This window comes from Notolepis coatsorum (genome assembly GCF_963971535.1).
Source record: "Notolepis coatsorum genome assembly, chromosome: 17".
NCBI classification, from domain to species: Eukaryota; Metazoa; Chordata; class Actinopteri; order Aulopiformes; family Paralepididae; genus Notolepis; species Notolepis coatsorum.
In genome coordinates, this window is record NC_140181.1 from 45917653 (window position 1) to 45944804 (window position 27152).

General features: G+C 40.3%; 1 protein-coding gene across 1 annotated transcript in view; it reads left to right on the forward strand.

The window, feature by feature from the left end:
* Positions 1-27152, forward strand: part of LOC311244033 (striatin-like) — a gene marked incomplete at both ends in the record, with an annotated part of 58256 nt that overhangs the window by 21182 nt on the left and 9922 nt on the right. Inside the window, 7 exons of the mRNA XM_084333442.1 lie at positions 1967-2077; positions 5254-5397; positions 6261-6505; positions 9740-9918; positions 21761-21808; positions 25006-25127; positions 25340-25507. Coding sequence (XP_084189568.1) covers positions 1967-2077; positions 5254-5397; positions 6261-6505; positions 9740-9918; positions 21761-21808; positions 25006-25127; positions 25340-25507 — 1017 coding nt within the window. The remainder of the gene's footprint in view (positions 1-1966; positions 2078-5253; positions 5398-6260; positions 6506-9739; positions 9919-21760; positions 21809-25005; positions 25128-25339; positions 25508-27152) is intronic.

Below are 27152 nucleotides of genomic sequence, written 5' to 3' on the forward strand. Positions count from 1 at the left end.
AAGTCACTTCTCCTGTCACCTGCTCTGTTCCCAACTGTACTCTGAGCTAACCCGCTCTCTCTCTCCCTCTCTGTCACCACCTCGGGGAGCTGCCGAGAGGAATCTGCAGAGCGGCTCTGACGTCACAGTCTAATCCTCGGACGAACCATCCCGGGAGAAGCTGCAGAGCAGCAACATTCGTCTATGCTTGTATCCCAGTCTTTGTTTGTTCTCAACCAAGTTATTGCTGCTATTTTGTGAAATAAAACAAGCCCTAGTTTTTGGCAACTCTGAAACAACTCTCTTTGTGTCGTTAGCGTTTGGGGTCGGTGTCAAACCATAACAATAACAGAGATATGTGACTACTCCCTCTATTGTTTCAGCTGTTTGACCACTTACTATATGTAAATTGAGCTCTGTGTGACCACAGCACCAACAGTTTTCTAGAACACACACACACACTATGCTCTTCCTGATTACCTATGCATTCCTTAATATAATTGAGGTAACCATTGATTGTTTTAAGACTAGAAATATAATGCATTCATATTACACACCATGCTAGTAATATTTGCTAAATAAATGACATTATCATTATTGCAAAGTCCCTTAAACTAGAGACAACCATCTGTTTCTATTTTATTGCAATGTAGCCTCAGGCCACCTGTGGTTTTTATGACTGAAAAGCCATCTGTTTTGACCAATCCTATATTTGACCTTTCAGAGACAATTCTCTACACCTTATATTTAGCATTCAGAGACAATTCTCCACACGTGGCATGAGTTTAAATATAGCATAATATACCACACCGGCATGATGCGTGTGCAGTGCTTTGCCCCACAGGTCTGAGAAGAGGACCTGCACATTTTACTCGTTCCCAAAACTCTTTTACATGCCCCGATTTAAAATGGTTAACGACAGTAGCCATAATGCTAACGTTAGCGGGGTAACGTTAGCCAGAGCCATATAGCCAGTAGTACTATGACCCGGACGCGTGAATACTTTCGGCAACCAACATGCCCTTCCGCGTTGCTCTGATTGGCCAGCGATAATGCGCATGCGCGCGTTACCGGCGTAGGGGGGAAACGAGCGTAGAAGATCGCTGGCCAATCAGAGCAATGCAGAAAAGTCACAAGTCTGCTCTGCTCTGCTCTACTCTGCTCTACTCTACTCTACTCTACTCTACTCTACTCTACTCTGCTCTGCTCTGCTCTACTCTACTCTACTCTACTCTACTCTACTCTACTCTACTCTACTCTGCTCTGCTCTGCTCTGCTCTGCTCTGCTCTACTCTACTCTACTCTACTCTGCTCTGCTCTACTCTACTCTACTCTACTCTACTCTGCTCTGCTCTGCTCTGCTCTGCTCTACTCTACTCTACTCTACTCTGCTCTGCTCTGCTCTGCTCTGCTCTGCTCTGCTCTGCTCTACTCTACTCTACTCTACTCTACTCTGCTCTGCTCTGCTCTGCTCTGCTCTGCTCTGCTCTGCTCTACTCTACTCTACTCTACTCTACTCTACTCTGCTCTGCTCTGCTCTGCTCTGCTCTGCTCTGCTCTACTCTGCTCTACTCTACTCTACTCTACTCTACTCTACTCTACTCTACTCTACTCTACTCTACTCTACTCTACTCTACTCTACTCTACTCTGCTCTGCTCTGCTCTGCTCTGCTCTGCTCTACTCTACTCTACTCTACTCTACTCTACTCTACTCTACTCTACTCTACTCTACTCTACTCTGCTCTGCTCTGCTCTGCTCTGCTCTGCTCTGCTCTGCTCTGCTCTGCTCTATTCTGCTCTGCTCTGCTCTAAACGACTCTACCCTACTCTACCCTACTCTACTCTAAACTACCCTACTCTACTCTAAACGACTCTACCCTACTCTACTCTAAACTACTCTAAACTACTCTACTCTACTCTACCCCACCCAACCCCACTCTAGCCCACCTCATCTCTTCCTCATCCCTTCCCCCCTCTTGGCATGTAGAGAAGGAAGAGCAGGCGCCTGTGTCTGAGGCCTGGGACGTGGACCAGGGCCTGATAGCACAACTCAAGGAGCAATACAGGAAGGAACGCAAGGGCAAGAGAGGGGGAAAGAGTAAGTACCAACCTATCTCTATGTATACCTTCAACCTTTCTATATGTACACCTTCAACCTTTCTATATGTAATCCTTCAACCTTTCTATATGTACACCTTCAACCTTTCTATATGTACACCTTCAACCTTTCTATATGTAAACATTCAACCTCTCCATGTATACCTTCAACCTCTCCATGTATACCTTCAACCTCTCCATGTATACCTTCAACCTCTCCATGTATACCTTCAACCTATCTCTACAGTATGTATACCTTCAACCTTTCTATATGTAAACCTTCAACCTTTCTATATGTAATCCTTCAACCTTTCTATATGTTTTTTTTTAACAAATGTTTTTTATTTTCCCTTTTTTTTACATGAAACAAGACAAACAATACAGTAACAGTAATAATCAACGATAAATCACAGGACAATAACAGAAATAATAATAACAATAATGACAGTCCAGTAATTAAATCAGAATGAAAGTAGACTAAAAGACATACAAAAATAATAAATACAATACATGGGCTCTTGCTCGCTCTCGCCCCCCCCCCCCCCCCCTTACAGGACCCCCACGTGGGCTATACATCCACTACTTCATTCAACATCAGAAAATTCCAAATGTATATGCGTTCCTTTATCTTATCCACCACAGCTACCCAGACTGCTATGTTGGCTTCATTAACACCTAGAATTCGTGCAGTAGATATCTCTAGATAAATCACATCGAGATAGGTGAGAGTCCATACCTTCGGGCACATTAATATCCGGTTGAATCCAGTGTGACGCTATCAACTTTTTGGCAGCTGTAAGACCCGATAACCTTTCTATATGTAAACCTTCAACCTCTCCATGTATACCTTCAACCTCTCTATGTATACCTTCAATCTCTCCATGTATACCTTCAACCTCTCTATGTATACCTTCAACCTCTCCATGTATACCTTCAACCTCTCTCCATGTAAACCTTCAACCTCTCCATGTATACATTCAACCTCTCTATGTATACCTTCCTCTCTATCCATGTATACCTTCAACCTCTCCATGTATACCTTCAACCTCTCCATGTATACCTTCAATCTCTCCATGTATACCTTCAATCTCTCCATGTATACCTTCAACCTCTCTATGTATACCTTCAATCTCTCCATGTATACCTTCAACCTCTCTCTATGTATACCTTCAACCTCTCCATGTATACCTTCAACCTCTCCATGTATACCATCAACCTCTCCATGTATACCTTCAACCTCTCCATGTATACCTTCAACCTCTCCATGTATACCTTCAACCTCTCCATGTATACCTTCAATCTCTCCATGTATACCTTCAACCTCTCCATGTATACCTTCAACCTCTCTCCATGTATACCTTCAACCTCTCTCCATGTATACCTTCAACCTCTCCATGTATACCTTCAACCTCTCTCTATGTATACCTTCAACCTCTCTATGTATACCTTCCTCTCTATCTATGTATACCTTCAACCTCTCTCTTTTTCCCATTGGCTACTTTGGTCCGGATGTCCCTTCTCTCATATCCAGCGTCCCTCGTTTGTGTCTTGTGCAGGCTTGGACTCTTGCTTCCTGATCGTCTCCATAGAGCTCCATTATACTTTTAATCAGGGGAGTGCCATGGTTTCTCCATAGAGCTCCATTATACTTTTAGTGAGGGGAGTGCCATGGTTTCTCCATAGAGCTCCATTATACTTTTAGTCAGGGGAGTGTCATGGTTTCTCCATAGAGCTCCATTATACTTTTAGTCAGGGGAGTGTCATGGTTTCTCCCTAGAGCTCCATTATACTTTTAGTCAGGGGGTGTCATGGTTTCTCCATAGAGCTCCATTATACTTTTAGTCAGGTGAGTGCCATGGTTTCTCCATAGAGCTCCATTATAATTTTAGTCAGGTGAGTGCCATGGTTTCTCCATAGAGCTCCATTATACTTTTAGTCAGGGGAGTGCCAGGGTTTCTCCATAGAGCTCCATTATACTTTTAGTCAGGGGAGTGTCGTGGTTTCTCCGATGGCGGAAGCGGCCATGCAAGGTGCGGACCTGCTCATCGGGAGCAATGAGGGGTTAAGTGGCTTGCTCAAGGACACTTTGACACGCTACCCGGGAGGAGCGGGAATCGAATCAGCTTGTCATTCTTCTGCCTTTCTCCCTTAAACGTGCTGTAAGTGGTATTTATTTTGTTTAAATAAGTGTTAAATAGCTCTACATTCCAACAGCCATCACTGATACAGAGTGTCTGGTCAGTAACATGGGTCTCCCAGTCCCTCAGCTCTGCAGTAAACAGCCATCACTGATATATAATCTCTGTTCTCTGTTCTCCTCCATCTCTGTTCTCTGTTCTCCATCTCTGTTCTCTGTTCTCCATCATCCCTGTTCTCTGTTCTCCTCCATCTCTGTTCTCTGTTCTCCATCATCCCTGTTCTCTGTTCTCCTCCATCTCTGTTCTCTGTTCTCCATCATCCCTGTTCTCTGTTCTCCTCCATCCCTGTTCTCTGTTCTCCTACATCTCTGTTCTCTGTTCTCCATCATCCCTGTTCTCTGTTCTCCTCCATCTCTGTTCTCTGTTCTCCATCGCTGTTCTCTGTTCTCCTCCATCTCTGTTCTCTGTTCTCCTACATCCCTCTGTCCTCCTCAATATTATCCTCTGTTCTCTGTTCTCCTCCAGCTCTGTCCTCCTCTGTTCTCTGTTCTCCTCCATCTCTGTTCTCTGTTCTCCTCTATATTCTCCTCTGTTCTCTGTTCTCCTCCATCTCTGTTCTCTGTTCTCCTCCATCTCTGTTCTCCTACATCCCTCTATTCTCCTCTATATTCTCCTCTGTTCTCTGTTCTCCATCGCTGTTCTCTGTTCTCCTCCATCTCTGTTCTCTGTTCTCCTACATCCCTCTGTTCTCCTCTATATTCTCCTCTGTTCTCTGTTCTCCTCCATCTCTGTTCTCTGTTCTCCTACATCCCTCTGTTCTCCTCTATATTATCCTCTGTTCTCTGTTCTCCATCGCTGTTCTCTGTTCTCCTACATCCCTGTTCTCTGTTCTCCTACATCCCTCTGTTCTCCTCAATATTATCCTCTGTTCTCTGTTCTCCTCCATCTCTGTCCTCCTCTGTTCTCCTCCATCGTCTCCTCTCTCCTCGTTCCGTTCCTAACCGCGTGTCTCTCCCTCCTCGCCGCTCGTCATGCCCAGGACCCAACCGGTCCAAGCTACAGGACATGTTGGCCAGCCTACGGGACGCAGAGGAGATCCCCCCCCTGCAGCCCCCCGTGACGCCGCCACTGAGACCCAGCGTACCCAGGCTCAGCAAGCAGGACGTGGGACGAGCTGAAGAAGGTACCCGCCCCCTCCCTGCAGCGAGCCTGGGGAGGAAGATGATTGGTCAAACACGTTCAGCAGCAGATGATATTAGAATGACTTTTTCCCCCTTAGAATTCTTCTTTATTGAGACAGTGGGAAGGCTGCGAGGAAGACAGAGTAGAGGAGACACAGGAGAGAAGGTTCTTTATTGAGACAATAGGAAGGCTGTGAGGAAGACAGAGTAGGGGAGACACAGGAGAGAAGGTTCTTTATTGAGACAGTAGGAAGGCTGAGAGGGAGACAGAGTCGGGGAGACACAGGAGAGAAGGTTCTTTATTGAGACAGTAAGGCTGAGAGGGAGACAGAATAGGGGAGACACAGGAGAGAAGGTTCTTTATTGAGACAGTAAGGCTGAGAGGGAGACAGAATAGGGGAGACACAGGAGAGAAGGTTTTTTATTGAGACAGTATGAAGGCTGAGAGGGAGACAGAGGAGAGAAGGTTCTTTATTGAGACAGTAGGAAGGCTGAGAGGGAGACAGAGTAGGGGAGACACAGGAGAGAAGGTTCTTTATTGAGACAGTAGGAAGGCTGAGAGGGAGACAGAGTAGGGGAGACACAGGAGAGAAGGTTCTTTATTGAGACAGTAGGAAGGCTGCGAGGAAGACAGAGTAGGGGAGACACAGGAGAGAAGGTTCTTTATTGAGACACCCGAGATATCAAACCCGAGATATCTCGGGTCTGGCGCCCAACCGCTGGCGAGTTAACCCGACTTATCTCGGGTTTGGCCTCCATTGTGTTAAGGCGTCGGTTCCGTTTATATTCCTACAGTAGCTAACGGATAACAGCTGCATCTTACTTCTAGCTAATTCTTCCTCTTGCGTTCCGTCTGTTCCAGTAGACGACATGGCGCTCCTGCTTTCGTCCGGCAAGTCCTTCATCCTTGGCCACGTGGACGAGGCTGTGTCCAGCGAGCTGGGGCTGGGGGAGCTAGCCGGCCTCACCGTGGACGAGGCTGTGTCCAGCGAGCTGGGGCTGGGGGAGCTAGCTGGCCTCACCGTGGACGAGGCTGTGTCCAGCGAGCTGGGGCTGGGGGAGCTAGCCGGCCTCACCGTGGCCAACGAGGCTGACAGCCTGGCGTACGACGTGAGTGCCGCATCGCCTCTTTTCCTATTATTATCATTATTATTATTATTATTATTATTATTATTATTATTATTATTATTATTATTATTATTATTATTATTATTATTATTATTATTATTATTATTATTATTTATTATTATTATTATTATTATTATTATTATTATTATTATTATTATTATTATTATTATTATCAAATAAGTCTAGATTTGACATAAAATTGAGAAAATATTTTATTTACAATATTGAAATGGATATTCCTTATATTAGCGGTTGATAATAACTATTGCTACGAGTCTGTTTTGCTACCAACGTGAATGACGTGCCTATCTATCTCAATGTGTAGATAGATGGTCAGTGATGCTATGTACGTACCCTACCATGTTTTCTGAGTGAGTACCATGTGACTGAGTTCACTAATAGATGACATGGTGACATGGTGGGGGCGACAGTGGCTCTGGAGGTAGAGCAGTCGTCTGGCAATCCGGAGGTTCCCGGTTCGATTCCCACTCCTCCCGTGCAGCGTGTCGATGTGTCCTTGAGCAAGACACTTAACCCCTAATTGCTCCCGATGAGCAGGTTGGCACCTTGCATGGTCGCCTCCGCCGTCTGTGTGTGAATGTGTGAGTGAACGGGTAAAATGTGAGTAACAAATTGTAAAGCGTTTTGGATAAAAGCGCTACTGTATATAAAAAAGCAGCCATTTACCATGGTGAGTAAGTGAGTCTCACGTTGATTTCAGCTTATTGCTTTCATGCATGTTGATGTTATTCCTGTATCTGCAAACAGAATCCTGGGGAGTGGCTGTTGACCCCATGTAGTGAGTTTAGTGATCTGGTGTCAACAAACAGTATTGATCTGGTTTAAACAGTAGTGATCTGGTGTAAACAGTATTGATCTGGTGTAAACAGTAGTGATCTGGTGTAAACAGTATTGATCTGGTGTCAACAAACAGTATTGATCTGGTGTAAACAGTAGTGATCTGGTGTAAACAGTATTGATCTGGTGTAAACAGTAGTGATCTGGTGTAAACAGTATTGATCTGGTATAAACAGTATTGATCTGGTGTAAACAGTAGTGATCTGGTGTAAACAGTATTGATCTGGTGTAAACAGTAGTGATCTGGTATAAACAGTATTGATCTGGTGTAAACAGTATTGATCTGGTATAAACAGTATCGATCTGGTGTAAACAGTATTGATCTGGTATAAACAGTATTGATCTGGTGTAAACAGTATTGATCTGGAGTAAACAGTATTGATCTGGTGTAAACAGTAATGATCTGGTGTAAACAGTATTGATCTGGTGTAAACAGTATTGATCTGGTGTAAACAGTATTGATCTGGTGTAAACAGTAGTGATCTGGTGTAAACAGTATTGATCTGGTGTAAACAGTATTGATCTGGTATAAACAGTATTGATCTGGTGTAAACAGTATTGATCTGGTGTAAACAGTATTGATCTGGTGTAAACAGTAGTGATCTGGTGTAAACAGTATTGATCTGGTGTAAACAGTATTTATCTGGTGTAAACAGTAGTGATCTGGTGTAAACAGTATTGATCTGGTGTAAAGAGTATTGATCTGGTGTAAACAGTATTGATCTGGTGTAAACAGTATTGATCTGGTGTAAACAGTATTGATCTGTTGTAAACAACCGTGAGTTAAATTATGGAATAACCTTAGTGACGGGTTGCAGTTGTGTACTTCTCAGGGGAGTTTTAAAAAAGCCTTAAAGGATGAAATAATTCAGGAGTACAGTTTTGAGTAAAACATCAAACATTTGCTTTTTCTTTAAAAAAATTATATCTTGCAGCATATTTTAAGTTTTTCTTTCTTATATTAAAATATATTTAGTTTTTAAGAATTTGTAAAGGATAGGCAAAAATAAGCATGTGCTTCAGCCTATTCCTTTTTTTCTGTTGTTGATTTTGGATTTTGTGTGTGAGCTAGCCTTGAATATGTGTATTTGTGATTTTCTATATATATATATATTTTTTTGTAAGTCCATGTGACGGATCATACTGGGTCTGCGTTGTGTTTGATGTTAAATGAGAATGTCCCGAGGGGGAGTCGAACAGGGGGCTCCCGCGTCCGCGGGCGACGACACAGGCCGCTGCACTAAGAAGTGAATTCACTCCTAACTACCTATGCGTCTGTTAACCCTGTTATGGGGAAGTGAGTTTAATTTACCAGCCCGCACTGCCACAGTCACTCGTCAACACACCTGTTTCCGTGACTGTGGACATATACCCACGGGCTTCCCCGTTACATCCACACGGGTGTGTTTGATTTGTCTGTAAACAAGACAGAAAAAGAAACTTCATTCATTCAAACAGTATTGATCTGGTGTAAACAGTAGTGATCTGGTGTAAACAGTATTGATCTGGTGTAAACAGTATTGATCTGGTGTAAACAGTATTGATCTGGTATAAACAGTAATGATCTGGTGTAAACAGTAGTGATCTGGTGTAAACAGTATTGATCTGGTGTAAACAGTATTGATCTGGTGTAAACAGTATTGATCTGGTGTAAACAGTATTGATCTGGTATAAACAGTATTGATCTGGTGTAAACAGTAATGATCTGGTGTAAACAGTATTGATCTGGTATAAACAGTAATGATCTGGTGTAAACAGTAGTGATCTGGTGTAAACAGTATTGATCTGGTGTAAACAGTATTGATCTGGTGTAAACAGTATTGATCTGGTATAAACAGTAATGGTCTGGTGTAAACAGTATTGATCTGGTGTAAACAGTATTGATCTGGTATAAACAGTATTGATCTGGTGTAAACAGTAGTGATCTGGTGTAAACAGTATTGATCTGGTATAAACAGTATTGATCTGGTGTAAACAGTATTGAACTGGTGTAAACAGTATTGATCTGGTGTAAACAGTATTGATCTGGTGTAAACAGTAGTGAGCTGAACAGTACTGAACTACTAAACAGTACTTTCTTCATCTCTTTGTCTCTTCTCGCTCTCTCTCTAAAAAGTAAAATAGACCATTTGGAATGAAATGACGCCATGACTATTACAAGACAAATATCACATTGTCATTTGTACTGGAAAACCATACCATTAGATACTGGTATACAGTCAAAACGAAGATAAATATCTTGTTGTGATATGTTGGCCGTATCGCCAAGCCCTGGGCCATGGCAGAAAATGGATGATCCGTTATCGGCGACCGACAAAATGTTCGGTAAATGAGTTCCCCGTCATTGTTTCCCTGCAGATTACCAACAACAACAAAGACGCACGGAGGAAAACGTGGAACCCCAAGTTCACGTTGCGGAGCCATTTTGACTCCATCCGCAGTTTGGCGTTTCACCCGGTGGAGCCCATCCTGGTCACGGCCTCCGAGGACCACACCCTCAAACTGTGGAACCTCCAGAAGACTGCTCCTACTAAGAAGTAAGACTTCACCATGAAACCACGTTGGAGAGAGAGGAGCCTTTCCTAGAGAGTCATAATATACTCTGGTACCAGCAGTGGGCCTTTTCCTAGAGAGTCATAATATAGTCTGGTACCAGCAGTGAGCCTTTCCTAGAGAGTCATAATATAGTCTGGTACCAGCAGTGAGCCTTTCCTAGAAGTCATAATATAGTCTGGTACCAGCAGTGGGCCTTTTCCTAGAGAGTCATAATATACTCTGGTACCAGCAATGAGCCTTTCCTAGAGAGTCATAATATACTCTGGTACCAGCAGTGGGCCTTTTCCTAGAGAGTCATAATATACTCTGGTACCAGCAGTGGGCCTTTTCCTAGAGAGTCATAATATAGTCTGGTACCAGCAGTGGGCCTTTTCCTAGAGAGTCATAATATAGTCTGGTACCAGCAGTGGGCCTTTTCCTAGAGAGTCATAATATAGTCTGGTACCAGCAGTGGGCCTTTCCTAGAGAGTCATAATGTTATGGTTTGTAACCGACCTCAAACGCAACGGCACAGACAGGAAGTTCAGAGTTAGCCAAATGCTAGGGCGTATTTATTTACAGAGTCAAAAGATGGATAAGGTACAGTAATCAAACAAACGGGGAGACTGCCTCCGGCAGAGTCATCAGCCGCTCTGCAGAATCCTCCTGGCGACAGTGGTGGGAATTTGGCATATGATGTTGTAGCGGCTCTGCAGATACTCCCAGCTCTTCCTCGAGGTGGGAAACGGAGAAAGAGAGAGGTATCAGTGTTTTCCCCAACACACAATTAGCAGAGTCAGTGCAAACAAAAGATGTCTCCAGTGCTTCTTCTATAACACACAATCCGGCTGAGTCCAGTGCAAACAAAATTATATCTTCAGTGCTTCTTCAATAACACACAATCAGAATTATCCAGAGCAAACAAAATGATCTCTTCAGTGTTTCTTCAATAACACACAATCAGAACTATCCAGAGCAAACAAAATGATATCTTCTGTGTTTCTTCAATAACACACAATCCAAATTATCCAGAGGGGTTTGATTCCACTCACCCAAGTGCAACGCGTAACGTGTAACAAGGCGCAGCTCCAAACAGTTCTCCACAGAAAGGTCCTGGAGAGAATATAGACCAGGAAACAGCAACGGGAAAAAAGCAGGCAAAGCAGTTGTATTCCAGAACGACCCGACAACGATAGCAAGGTGGTCTGTGTATATAAAGCCTTCAGGGGCGCTAATTACAAACTGTGACAGCTGCGTGATGAGATCGATACTTGCTCCAAAAGCGTGTGGCGGGGAATGCACCAATCAACACGGCACCTTAAAGGAACGGAGCGCGTGGCGGGGAATGCATCAATCAACATAGTACCTTAAAGGAACGGAGCGTGTGGCAGGGAAAGGACCAAACCTCACACATAATATAGTCTGGTACCAGCAGTGGGCCTTTCCTAGAGAGTCATAATATAGTCTGGTACTAGCAGTGGGCCTTTCCTAGAGTGTCATAATATACTCTGGTACCAGCAGTGAGCCTTTTCTAGAGAGTCATAATATACTCTGGTACTAGCAGTGGGCCTTTCCTAGAGAGTCATAATATACTCTGGTACCAGCAGTGGGCCTTTCCTAGAGAGTCATAATATACTCTGGTACCAGCAGTGGGCCTTTTTTCCTGTGGTTGATTAGTACTTATTAAGTTTTCTGATGAGACCGTGTTGAATTAGAACAGACCAAAGACCAAGGGGTTAGTTTTTGTGGCTGTAAGGGGCCATAGAGAGGATACTTCCTGAACCAGAGGGTGGGGGGGGGGGGGGGGGGGGGGGGCTGCAGAGGGGGATGGCGAGGGTGTGGGGGGGGGGGGGGCCTGCAGAACCAGAGAGGGAGGGTGGGGGGGGGGGGGGGGGGTCTGCAGAACCAGAGAGGGAGGGGGGGGGGGGGGGGGCTGCAGTGCTCAATTAGCACTTTATTTACATATTTTAAGCAAGATTGGGCTGCCTAATTTCATGGATAGAGTTTCAACTGAAGAACTTAGCGTACTGTATACATAACACTCTAGTCTTCAACTGAAGAAGTTAGGGTACTGTATACATAACACTCTAGTCTTCAACTGAAGAACTTAGCGTACTGTATACATAACACTCTAGTCTTCAACTGAAGAACTTAGCGTACTGTATACATAACACTCTAGTCCTCAACTGAAGAAGTTAGCGTACTGTATACATAACACTCTAGTCTTCAACTGAAGAAGTTAGCGTACTGTATACATAACACTCTAGTCCTCAACTGAAGAAGTTAGCGTACTGTATACATAACACTCTAGTCTTCAACTGAAGAACTTAGCGTACTGTATACATAACAGTCTAGTCTTCAACTGAAGAAGTTAGCATACTGTATACATAACACTCTAGTCTTCAACTGAAGAACTTAGCGTACTGTATACATAACACTCTAGTCTTCAACTGAAGAACTTAGCGTACTGTATACATAACAGTCTAGTCTTCAACTGAAGAAGTTAGGGTACTGTATACATAACACTCTAGTCCTCAACTGAAGAAGTTAGCATACTGTATACATAACAGTCTAGTCTTCAACTGAAGAAGTTAGCGTACTGTATACATAACAGTCTAGTCTTCAATTGAAGAACTTAGCGTACTGTATACATAACACTCTAGTCTTCAACTGAAGAAGTTAGGGTACTGTATACATAACAGTCTAGTCTTCAACTGAAGAAGTTAGCGTACTGTATACATAACACTCTAGTCTTCAACTGAAGAACTTAGCGTACTGTATACATAACACTCTAGTCTTCAACTGAAGAACTTAGCGTACTGTATACATAACAGTCTAGTCTTCAACTGAAGAAGTTAGGGTACTGTATACATAACACTCTAGTCCTCAACTGAAGAAGTTAGCGTACTGTATACATAACAGTCTAGTCTTCAACTGAAGAAGTTAGCGTACTGTATACATAACAGTCTAGTCTTCAACTGAAGAAGTTAGCGTACTGTATACATAACACTCTAGTCTTCAACTGAAGAACTTAGCGTACTGTATACATAACACTCTAGTCTTCAACTGAAGAACTTAGCGTACTGTATACATAACAGTCTAGTCTTCAACTGAAGAAGTTAGGGTACTGTATACATAACACTCTAGTCCTCAACTGAAGAAGTTAGCGTACTGTATACATAACACTCTAGTCTTCAACTGAAGAACTTAGCGTACTGTATACATAACAGTCTAGTCTTCAACTGAAGAAGTTAGCGTACTGTATACATAACACTCTAGTCTTCAACTGAAGAACTTAGCGTACTGTATACATAACACTCTAGTCTTCAACTGAAGAACTTAGCGTACTGTATACATAACAGTCTAGTCTTCAACTGAAGAAGTTAGGGTACTGTATACATAACACTCTAGTCCTCAACTGAAGAAGTTAGCGTACTGTATACATAACAGTCTAGTCTTCAACTGAAGAAGTTAGCGTACTGTATACATAACAGTCTAGTCTTCAATTGAAGAACTTAGCGTACTGTATACATAACACTCTAGTCTTCAACTGAAGAAGTTAGGGTACTGTATACATAACAGTCTAGTCTTCAACTGAAGAAGTTAGCGTACTGTATACATAACACTCTAGTCTTCAACTGAAGAACTTAGCGTACTGTATACATAACACTCTAGTCTTCAACTGAAGAACTTAGCGTACTGTATACATAACACTCTAGTCTTCAACTGAAGAACTTAGCGTACTGTATACATAACACTCTAGTCTTCAACTGAAGAACTTAGCGTACTGTATACATAACAGTCTAGTCTTCAACTGAAGAAGTTAGGGTACTGTATACATAACACTCTAGTCCTCAACTGAAGAAGTTAGCGTACTGTATACATAACAGTCTAGTCTTCAACTGAAGAAGTTAGCGTACTGTATACATAACAGTCTAGTCTTCAACTGAAGAAGTTAGCGTACTGTATACATAACACTCTAGTCTTCAACTGAAGAACTTAGCGTACTGTATACATAACACTCTAGTCTTCAACTGAAGAAGTTAGCGTACTGTATACATAACAGTCTAGTCTTCAACTGAAGAAGTTAGGGTACTGTATACATAACACTCTAGTCCTCAACTGAAGAAGTTAGCGTACTGTATACATAACAGTCTAGTCTTCAACTGAAGAAGTTAGCGTACTGTATACATAACAGTCTAGTCTTCAACTGAAGAAGTTAGCGTACTGTATACATAACACTCTAGTCTTCAACTGAAGAACTTAGCGTACTGTATACATAACACTCTAGTCTTCAACTGAAGAACTTAGCGTACTGTATACATAACACTCTAGTCCTCAACTGAAGAAGTTAGCGTACTGTATACATAACACTCTAGTCTTCAACTGAAGAACTTAGCGTACTGTATACATAACACTCTAGTCTTCAACTGAAGAACTTAGCGTACTGTATACATAACACTCTAGTCCTCAACTGAAGAACGTAGGGTACTGTATACATAACACTCTAGTCCTCAACTGAAGAACGTAGGGTACTGTATACATAACACTCTAGTCTTCAACTGAAGAACTTAGGGTACTGTATACATAACACTCTAGTCTTCAACTGAAGAACTTAGGGTACTGTATACATAACACTCTAGTCCTCAACTGAAGAACTTAGGGTACTGTATACATAACACTCTAGTCCTCAACTGAAGAACTTAGCGTACTGTATACATAACACTCTAGTCTTCAACTGAAGAACGTAGGGTACTGTATACATAACAGTCTATTCTTCAACTGAAGAACTTAGGGTACTGTATACATAACAGTCTAGTCTTCAACTGAAGAAGTTAGCGTACTGTATACATAACACTCTAGTCTTCAACTGAAGAACTTAGCGTACTGTATACATAACACTCTAGTCTTCAACTGAAGAACTTAGCATACTGTATACATAACACTCTAGTCCTCAACTGAAGAAGTTAGCGTACTGTATACATAACACTCTAGTCTTCAACTGAAGAACTTAGCGTACTGTATACATAACACTCTAGTCTTCAACTGAAGAACTTAGCGTACTGTATACATAACACTCTAGTCCTCAACTGAAGAACGTAGGGTACTGTATACATAACACTCTAGTCCTCAACTGAAGAACGTAGGGTACTGTATACATAACACTCTAGTCTTCAACTGAAGAACTTAGGGTACTGTATACATAACACTCTAGTCTTCAACTGAAGAACTTAGGGTACTGTATACATAACACTCTAGTCCTCAACTGAAGAACTTAGGGTACTGTATACATAACACTCTAGTCCTCAACTGAAGAACGTAGGGTACTGTATACATAACACTCTAGTCCTCAACTGAAGAACGTAGGGTACTGTATACATAACACTCTAGTCCTCAACTGAAGAACTTAGGGTACTGTATACATAACACTCTAGTCTTCAACTGAAGAACTTAGGGTACTGTATACATAACACTCTAGTCTTCAACTGAAGAAGTTAGCGTACTGTATACATAACACTCTAGTCTTCAACTAAAGAAGTTAGCGTACTGTATATACATAACACTCTAGTCTTCAACTGAAGAAGTTAGCGTACTGTATACATAACAGTCTAGTCTTCAACTGAAGAAGTTAGCGTACTGTATACATAACACTCTAGTCTTCAACTGAAGAACTTAGGGTACTGTATACATAACACTCTAGTCTTCAACTGAAGAACTTAGGGTACTGTATACATAACACTCTAGTCTTCAACTGAAGAACTTAGCGTACTATATACATAACACTCTCTAGTCTTCAACTGAAGAAGTTAGCGTACTGTATACATAACACTCTAGTCTTCAACTAAAGAAGTTAGCGTACTGTATATACATAACACTCTAGTCTTCAACTGAAGAAGTTAGCGTACTGTATACATAACACTCTAGTCTTCAACTGAAGAACTTAGGGTACTGTATACATAACACTCTAGTCTTCAACTGAAGAACTTAGGGTACTGTATACATAACACTCTAGTCTTCAACTGAAGAACTTAGCGTACTGTATACATAACACTCTAGTCCTCAACTGAAGAACTTAGGGTACTGTATACATAACACTCTCTAGTCTTCAACTGAAGAAGTTAGCGTACTGTATACATAACACTCTAGTCTTCAACTAAAGAAGTTAGCGTACTGTATACATAACACTCTAGTCTTCAACTAAAGAAGTTAGCGTACTGTATACATAACACTCTAGTCTTCAACTGAAGAAGTTAGCGTACTGTATACATAACACTCTAGTCTTCAACTGAAGAACTTAGGGTACTGTATACATAACACTCTAGTCTTCAACTGAAGAACTTAGGGTACTGTATACATAACACTCTAGTCTTCAACTGAAGAACTTAGGGTACTGTATACATAACACTCTAGTCTTCAACTGAAGAACTTAGCGTACTGTATACATAACACTCTAGTCTTCAACTGAAGAACTTAGGGTACTGTATACATAACACTCTAGTCCTCAACTGAAGAACGTAGGGTACTGTATACATAACACTCTAGTCCTCAACTGAAGAACTTAGGGTACTGTATACATAACACTCTAGTCTTCAACTGAAGAACTTAGGGTACTGTATACATAACACTCTAGTCTTCAACTGAAGAAGTTAGCGTACTGTATACATAACACTCTAGTCTTCAACTAAAGAAGTTAGCGTACTGTATATACATAACACTCTAGTCTTCAACTGAAGAACTTAGCGTACTGTATACATAACAGTCTAGTCTTCAACTGAAGAAGTTAGCGTACTGTATACATAACACTCTAGTCTTCAACTGAAGAACTTAGGGTACTGTATACATAACACTCTAGTCTTCAACTGAAGAACTTAGGGTACTATATACATAACACTCTCTAGTCTTCAACTGAAGAAGTTAGCGTACTGTATACATAACACTCTAGTCTTCAACTAAAGAAGTTAGCGTACTGTATATACATAACACTCTAGTCTTCAACTGAAGAAGTTAGCGTACTGTATACATAACACTCTAGTCTTCAACTGAAGAACTTAGGGTACTGTATACATAACACTCTAGTCTTCAACTGAAGAACTTAGGGTACTGTATACATAACACTCTAGTCTTCAACTGAAGAACTTAGCGTACTGTATACATAACACTCTAGTCCTCAACTGAAGAACTTAGGGTACTGTATACATAACACTCTCTAGTCTTCAACTGAAGAAGTTAGCGTACTGTATACATAACACTCTAGTCTTCAACTAAAGAAGTTAGCGTACTGTATACATAACACTCTAGTCTTCAACTAAAGAAGTTAGCGTACTGTATACATAACACTCTAGTCTTCAACTGAAGAAGTTAGCGTACTGTATACATAACACTCTAGTCCTCAACTGAAGAACTTAACGTACTGTATACATAACAGTCTAGTCTTCAACTGAAGAAGTTAGCGTACTGTATACATAACACTCTAGTCTTCAACTGAAGAACTTAGGGTACTGTATACATAACACTCTAGTCTTCAACTGAAGAAGTTAACGTACTGTATACATAACACTCTAGTCTTCAACTGAAGAACTTAGGGTACTGTATACATAACACTCTAGTCCTCAACTGAAGAACTTAGGGTACTGTATACATAACACTCTTTAACTGAAGAACTTAGGGTACTGTATATATAACACTCTAGTCTTCAACTGAAGAAGTTAGCGTACTGTATACATAACAGTCTAGTCTTCAACTGAAGAACGTAGGGTACTGTATACATAACAGTCTAGTCTTCAACTGAAGAAATTAGCGTACTGTATACATAACAGTCTAGTCTTCAACTGAAGAAGTTAGCGTACTGTATACATAACACTCTAGTCTTCAGCTGAAGAAGTTAGCGTACTGTATACATAACACTCTAGTCTTCAACTGAAGAAGTTAGCGTACTGTATACATAACACTCTTCAACTGAAGAACTTAGGGTACTGTATACATAACAGTCTAGTCTTCAACTGAAGAAGTTAGCGTACTGTATACATAACACTCTTCAACTGAAGAACTTAGGGTACTGTATACATAACACTCTAGTCCTCAACTGAAGAACTTAGGGTACTGTATACATAACACTCTAGTCTTCAACTGAATAACTTAGCGTACTGTATACATAACACTCTAGTCTTCAACTGAAGAACTTAGCGAACTGTATACATAACACTCTAGTCCTCAACTGAAGAAGTTAGCGTACTGTATACATAACACTCTAGTCCTCAACTGAAGAAGTTAGCGTACTGTATACATAACACTCTAGTCTTCAACTGAAGAACTTAGCGTACTGTATACATAACACTCTAGTCTTCAACTGAAGAAGTTAGCGTACTGTATACATAACACTCTAGTCTTCAACTGAAGAACTTAGCGTACTGTATACATAACACTCTAGTCTTCAACTGAAGAAGTTAGCGTACTGTATACATAACACTCTAGTCTTCAACTGAAGAAGTTAGCGTACTGTATACATAACACTCTAGTCTTCAACTGAAGAACTTAGCGTACTGTATACATAACACTCTAGTCTTCAACTGAAGAACTTAGCGTACTGTATACATAACACTCTAGTCCTCAACTGAAGAAGTTAGCGTACTGTATATACATAACAGTCTAGTCTTCAACTGAAGAAATTAGCGCACTGTATACATAACAGTCTAGTCTTCAACTGAAGAAGTTAGCGTACTGTATACATAACACTCTAGTCTTCAACTGAATAACTTAGCGTACTGTATACATAACAGTCTAGTCTTCAACTGAAGAAGTTAGCGTACTTTATATACATAACAGTCTAGTCTTCAACTGAAGAAGTTAGCGCACTGTATACATAACACTCTAGTCTTCAACTGAAGAACTTAGGGTACTGTATACATAACACTCTAGTCTTCAACTGAAGAACTTAGCGTACTATATACATAACACTCTCTAGTCTTCAACTGAAGAAGTTAGCGTACTGTATACATAACACTCTAGTCTTCAACTAAAGAAGTTAGCGTACTGTATATACATAACACTCTAGTCTTCAACTGAAGAAGTTAGCGTACTGTATACATAACACTCTAGTCTTCAACTGAAGAACTTAGGGTACTGTATACATAACACTCTAGTCTTCAACTGAAGAACTTAGCGTACTATATACATAACACTCTAGTCCTCAACTGAAGAACTTAGCGTACTGTATACATAACACTCTAGTCTTCAACTGAAGAAGTTAGCGTACTGTATACATAACACTCTAGTCTTCAACTGAAGAAGTTAGCGTACTGTATACATAACACTCTAGTCTTCAACTAAAGAAGTTAGCGTACTGTATACATAACACTCTAGTCCTCAACTGAAGAACTTAGGGTACTGTATACATAACACTCTCTAGTCTTCAACTGAAGAAGTTAGCGTACTGTATACATAAAACTCTAGTCTTCAACTAAAGAAGTTAGCGTACTGTATACATAACACTCTAGTCTTCAACTAAAGAAGTTAGCGTACTGTATACATAACACTCTAGTCTTCAACTGAAGAAGTTAGCGTACTGTATACATAACACTCTAGTCCTCAACTGAAGAACTTAGCGTACTGTATACATAACAGTCTAGTCTTCAACTGAAGAAGTTAGCGTACTGTATACATAACACTCTAGTCTTCAACTGAAGAACTTAGGGTACTGTATACATAACACTCTAGTCTTCAACTGAAGAAGTTAACGTACTGTATACATAACACTCTAGTCTTCAACTGAAGAACTTAGGGTACTGTATACATAACACTCTAGTCCTCAACTGAAGAACTTAGGGTACTGTATACATAACACTCTTTAACTGAAGAACTTAGGGTACTGTATATATAACACTCTAGTCTTCAACTGAAGAAGTTAGCGTACTGTATACATAACAGTCTAGTCTTCAACTGAAGAACGTAGGGTACTGTATACATAACAGTCTAGTCTTCAACTGAAGAAATTAGCGTACTGTATACATAACAGTCTAGTCTTCAACTGAAGAAGTTAGCGTACTGTATACATAACACTCTAGTCTTCAGCTGAAGAAGTTAGCGTACTGTATACATAACACTCTAGTCTTCAACTGAAGAAGTTAGCGTACTGTATACATAACACTCTTCAACTGAAGAACTTAGGGTACTGTATACATAACAGTCTAGTCTTCAACTGAAGAAGTTAGCGTACTGTATACATAACACTCTTCAACTGAAGAACTTAGGGTACTGTATACATAACACTCTAGTCCTCAACTGAAGAACTTAGGGTACTGTATACATAACACTCTAGTCTTCAACTGAATAACTTAGCGTACTGTATACATAACACTCTAGTCTTCAACTGAAGAACTTAGCGTACTGTATACATAACACTCTAGTCCTCAACTGAAGAAGTTAGCGTACTGTATACATAACACTCTAGTCCTCAACTGAAGAAGTTAGCGTACTGTATACATAACACTCTAGTCTTCAACTGAAGAACTTAGCGTACTGTATACATAACACTCTAGTCTTCAACTGAAGAAGTTAGCGTACTGTATACATAACACTCTAGTCTTCAACTGAAGAACTTAGCGTACTGTATACATAACACTCTAGTCTTCAACTGAAGAAGTTAGCGTACTGTATACATAACACTCTAGTCTTCAACTGAAGAAGTTAGCGTACTGTATACATAACACTCTAGTCTTCAACTGAAGAACTTAGCGTACTGTATACATAACACTCTAGTCTTCAACTGAAGAACTTAGCGTACTGTATACATAACACTCTAGTCCTCAACTGAAGAAGTTAGCGTACTGTATATACATAACAGTCTAGTCTTCAACTGAAGAAATTAGCGCACTGTATACATAACAGTCTAGTCTTCAACTGAAGAAGTTAGCGTACTGTATACATAACACTCTAGTCTTCAACTGAATAACTTAGCGTACTGTATACATAACAGTCTAGTCTTCAACTGAAGAAGTTAGCGTACTTTATATACATAACAGTCTAGTCTTCAACTGAAGAAGTTAGTGCACTGTATACATAACACTCTAGTCTTCAACTGAAGAACTTAGGGTACTGTATACATAACACTCTAGTCTTCAACTAAAGAAGTTAGCGTACTGTATATACATAACACTCTAGTCTTCAACTGAAGAAGTTAGCGTACTGTATACATAACACTCTAGTCTTCAACTGAAGAACTTAGGGTACTGTATACATAACACTCTAGTCTTCAACTGAAGAACTTAGCGTACTATATACATAACACTCTAGTCCTCAACTGAAGAACTTAGCGTACTGTATACATAACACTCTAGTCTTCAACTGAAGAAGTTAGCGTACTGTATACATAACACTCTAGTCTTCAACTGAAGAAGTTAGCGTACTGTATACATAACACTCTAGTCTTCAACTAAAGAAGTTAGCGTACTGTATATACATAACACTCTAGTCTTCAACTGAAGAAGTTAGCGTACTGTATACATAACAGTCTAGTCTTCAACTGAAGAAGTTAGCGTACTGTATACATAACAGTCTAGTCTTCAACTAAAGAAGTTAGCGTACTGTATATACATAACACTCTAGTCTTCAACTGAAGAAGTTAGCGTACTGTATACATAACAGTCTAGTCTTCAACTGAAGAAGTTAGCGTACTATATACATAACACTCTAGTCTTCAACTGAAGAACTTAGGGTACTGTATACATAACACTCTAGTCTTCAACTGAAGAACGTAGGGTACTGTATACATAACACTCTAGTCTTCAACTGAAGAAGTTAGGGTACTGTATACATAACACTCTAGTCTTCTCTGCTCCGTCTTCCTAGGTGTGCTGCCCTGGATGAAGAGCCCATCTACACGTTTAGAGGTCATCGGTGAGCTCCTCCCGCTAGCCCGCTGCAGATCCATGCTATACTATTGAACACCGAATATATGATTATTAAGGCTGTCAAAGTGAACGCAGTATTAACGCGTTATCGCCCGATTCTATTAACGCCACTATTTTTTTTAACTCACGATTAACTTTTAAGAAGAAAAAAAATTGTGTGTGTGTGTGTGTGTGTGTGTGTGTGTGTGTGTGTGTGTGTGTGTGTGTGTGTGTGTGTGTGTGTGTGTGTGTGTGTGTGTGTGTGTGTGTGTGTGTGTGTGTGTGTGTGTGTGTGTGTGTGTGTGTGTGTGTGTGTGTGTGTGAGAGATAGAGAGAGAGAGAGAGATAGGGGGGTGAGAGAGATGAGGAAGGGGCAAGAGAGAAAGAGAGCTGGGAGAGTGTGAGAGAGAGAGGGGGGTGTGAGTCCTCAGCCCTTGTGTGGGTGAATGTAACAAGTTCCTAACGTTTTCTTTCCCCTATTATTTCATGCACACTTTATTCATTGTTTTAAATTATTATTTTTCTTTGAAGTTATTTTGTGCATCACTCTGTTTTGAATTTGATGCAAATTTGCAATGCATGAGGGTCATCCTTTTGTGTTAAATGGCTGCATAAAGCAAGCATTTGTTGACTCGCATGTTGATAAGAGTATTAAAACTTGGAACTTGAAAAAGATCCGTTTAAGGTAGAAAAAAAATGCGATTAATTTGCTATTAATCGCGAGTTAACTATGGACAATCATGCGATTAATCGAGTTACATATTTTAATCGATTGACAGTACTAATATAAATACATCATTTCATCATTTTGCTTGTTATCAGCTATTGTTATATATATATATTTTTTTAAATGGACCCACCCTTATCAAAATGATGCCAGAACAGTAAAACATATTGTTCAGTAGAATACTGTTACCAGCACATTGCTTATCAAGGCCCATGCTTATAAAATAATAGAAATGTACGTTATTATTATTATTATTATTATTATTATTATTATTATTATTATTATTATTATTATTATTATTATTATTATTATTATTATTATTATTATTATTATTATTATTATTATTATTATTATTATTATTATTATTATTATTATTATTATTATTATTATCTGTCAGGAATGCCAGTCGGTGAAGACGATGATCACAAGGATCACACATGTTACACCTTCCAAACACAAACTGTTTCAGATCACAGTGAACTAAAGAGAAGGATTTAAAATGCTACAAAATGCTAACGGTAGTATTCCTTTAAAATAGGTGGAGTATTCCTTTAAAATAGGTGGAGTATTCCTTTAAAATGGGTGGAGTATTCCTTTAAAATAGGTGGAGTATTCCTTTAAAATGGGTGGAGTATTCCTTTAAAATAGGTGGAGTATTCCTTTAAAAATGGGTGGAGTATTCCTTTAAAATAGGTGGAGTATTCGTTTAAAATGGGTGGAGTATTCCTTTAAAATAGGTGGAGTATTCATTAAAAAATGGGTGGAGTATTCCTTTAAAATAGGTGGAGTATTCCTTTAAAATGGGTGGAGTATTCCTTTAAAATAGGTGGAGTATTCCTTTAAAAATGGGTGGAGTATTCCCTTTAAAATAGGTGGAGTATTCCTTTAAAATGGGTGGAGTATTCCTTTAAAATAGGTGGAGTATTCCTTTAAAATAGGTGGAGTATTCCTTTAAAATAGGTGGAGTATTCCTTTAAAATAGGTGGAGTATTCCTTTAAAATAGGTGGAGTATTCCTTTAAAATGGGTGGAGTATTCCTTTAAAATGGGTGGAGTATTCCTTTAAAATGGGTGGAGTATTCCTTTAAAATAGGTGGAGTATTCCTTTAAAAATGGGTGGAGTATTCCTTTAAAATAGGTGGAGTATTCCTTTAAAATAGGTGGAGTATTAAAATAGGTGGAGTATTCCTTTAAAATAGGTGGAGTATTCCTTTAATAATGGGTGGAGTATTCCTTTAAAATAGGTGGAGTATTCCTTTAAAATGGGTGGAGTATTCCTTAAAAAATGGGTGGAGTATTCCTTTAAAATAGGTGGAGTATTCCTTTAAAATAGGTGGAATATTCCTTTAAAATAGGTGGAGTATTCCTTTAAAATGGGTGGAGTATTCCTTTAAAATAGGTGGAGTATTCCTTTAAAATAGGTGGAGTATTTCTTTCAAATGGGTGGAGTATTCCTTTAAAATAGGTGGAGTATTCCTTTAAAATGGGTGGAGTATTCCTTTAAAATAGGTGGAATATTCCTTTAAAATAGGTGGAGTATTCCTTTAAAATAGGTGGAGTATTCCTTTAAAAATGGGTGGAGTATTCCTTTAAAATGGGTGGAGTATTCCTTTAAAATGGGTGGAGTATTCCTTTAAAATAGGTGGATTATTCCTTTAAAAATGGGTGGAGTATTCCTTTAAAATAGGTGGAGTATTCCTTTAAAATGGGTGGAGTATTCCTTTAAAATGGGTGGAGTATTCCTTTAAAATAGGTGGAGTATTCCTTTAAAATAGGTGGAGTATTCCTTTAAAATAGGTGGAGTATTCCTTTAAAATAGGTGGAGTATTCCTTTAAAATAGGTGGATTATTCCTTTAAAATGGGTGGAGTATTCCTTTAAAATGGGTGGAGTATTCCTTTAAAATAGGTGGAGTATTCCTTTAAAATGGGTGGAGTATTCCTTTAAAAATGGGTGGAGTATTCCTTTAAAATAGGTGGAGTATTCCTTTAAAATAGGTGGAGTATTCCTTTAAAATAGGTGGAGTATTCCTTTAAAATAGGTGGAGTATTCCTTTAAAATAGGTGGAGTATTCCTTTAAAAATAGGTGGAGTATTCCTTTAAAATAGGTGGAGTATTCCTTTAAAATGGGTGGAGTATTCCTTTAAAATAGGTGGAGTATTCCTTTAAAATAGGTGGAGTATTCCTTTAAAATAGGTGGAATATTCCTTTAAAATAGGTGGAGTATTCCTTTAAAATAGGTGGAGTATTTCTTTCAAATGGGTGGAGTATTCCTTTAAAATAGGTGGAGTATTCCTTTAAAATAGGTGGAGTATTCCTTTAAAATAGGTGGAGTATTAAATAGGTGGAGTATTCCTTTAAAATAGGTGGAGTATTCCTTTAAAATGGGTGGAGCATACCTTTAAAATAGGTGGAGTAATATAAAGGTGTTGGAGGTGAGAGCAGCTGCAGTAACCCTTGTCATCCTGTGCTTCCGTAGTGGCGCTGTGTTGTGCGTGGAGATGAGCTCCACTGGGGAGCAATGCTTCAGTGGCGGGGTGGACGGTACCATTCAGAGCTGGAACACCCCCAACCCCAACATCGACCCCTATGACTCATATGGTACGCTCCTGTTTGCCTTGTCATGCTAGATACTTTGTAGAAGTGGAGCAATCTTCCATTATGTACCTTTAGGCGAATTCTCTGAGAATAATGGCTCGGGGCTTAAGAGGTTAATTGAGCGAGTACGGTTCCACCACATTTTGTCCTTATTTTCTCTTCCTTTTCTATCTCTCTCTCTCTCTCTCCTTCCTTGGGTCGGTGCGGCGCGGCAGAGCCCTCTGTCCTGCGGGGGGCGCTGTGTGGTCACAGGGACTCCGTGTGGGGCCTGGCGTACAGCTCGGCTCACCAGCGCCTGCTCTCCTGCTCGGGGGACGGCACGGTGCGACTGTGGGACGCCTCCGACACGGGCCGGGCCCTCGCCGTCTTCAACGGGGACGGAGGTGCGACGTGAACCCTGTGATTAGACTAGTTACATTACATTACATTAGACTAGTTACATTACATTAGACTAGTTACATTACATTAGACTAGTTACATTACATTACATTAGACTAGGTTACATTACATTAGACTAGTTACATTACATTAGACTAGTTACATTACATTACATTAGACTAGGTTACATTACATTAGACTAGTTACATTACATTACATTGGACTAGGTTACATTACATTAGACTAGTTACATTACATTACATTAGACTAGGTTGACTAGGTCTGCCTGGATGTGTGTAGGTGTATGAGAGTATGAGAGTATGTCTGGATGTGTGTAGGTGTATGAGAGTATGAGTGTCTGTCTGGATGTGTGTAGGTGTATGAGAGTATGAGTGTCTGTCTGGATGTGTGTAGGTGTATGAGAGTATGTCTGGATGTGTGTAGGTGTATGAGAGTATGTCTGGATGTGTGTAGGTGTATGAGAGTATGAGTGTCTGTCTGGATGTGTGTAGGTGTATGAGAGTATGTCTGGATGTGTGTAGGTGTATGAGAGTATGAGAGTATGTCTGGATGTGTGTAGGTGTATGAGAGTATGAGTGTCTGTCTGGATGTGTGTAGGTGTATGAGAGTATGAGTGTATGTCTGGATGTGTGTAGGTGTGTGAGAGTATGAGTGTCTGCCTGGATGTGTGTAGGTGTATGAGAGTATGAGTGTCTGTCTGGATGTGTGTAGGTGTATGAGAGTATGAGTGTCTGTCTGGATGTGTGTAGGTGTGTGAGAGTATGAGTGTCTGTCTGGATGTGTGTAGGTGTATGAGAGTATGAGTGTCTGTCTGGATGTGTGTAGGTGTATGAGAGTATGAGTGTCTGTCTGGATGTGTGTAGGTGTGTGAGAGTATGAGTGTCTGTCTGGATGTGTGTAGGTGTGTGAGAGTATGAGTGTCTGTCTGGATGTGTGTAGGTGTATGAGTGTCTGTCTGGATGTGTGTAGGTGTATGAGAGTATGAGTGTCTGTCTGGATGTGTGTAGGTGTATGAGAGTATGAGTGTCTGCCTGGATGTGTGTAGGTGTATGAGAGTATGAGTGTCTGTCTGGATGTGTGTAGGTGTGTGAGAGTATGAGTGTCTGTCTGGATGTGTGTAGGTGTGTGAGAGTATGAGTGTCTGTCTGGATGTGTGTAGGTGTGTGAGAGTATGAGTGTCTGTCTGGATGTGTGTAGGTGTATGAGTGTCTGTCTGGATGTGTGTAGGTGTATGAGAGTATGAGTGTCTGTCTGGATGTGTGTAGGTGTGTGAGAGTATGAGTGTCTGTCTGGATGTGTGTAGGTGTGTGAGAGTATGAGTGTCTGTCTGGATGTGTGTAGGTGTGTGAGAGTATGAGTGTCTGTCTGGATGTGTGTAGGTGTATGAGAGTATGAGTGTCTGCCTGGATGTGTGTAGGTGTATGAGAGTATGAGTGTCTGCCTGGATGTGTGTAGGTGTGTGAGAGTATGAGTGTCTGTCTGGATGTGTGTAGGTGTATGAGTGTCTGTCTGGATGTGTGTAGGTGTGTGAGAGTATGAGTGTCTGTCTGGATGTGTGTAGGTGTGTGAGAGTATGAGTGTCTGTCTGGATGTGTGTAGGTGTGTGAGAGTATGAGTGTCTGTCTGGAT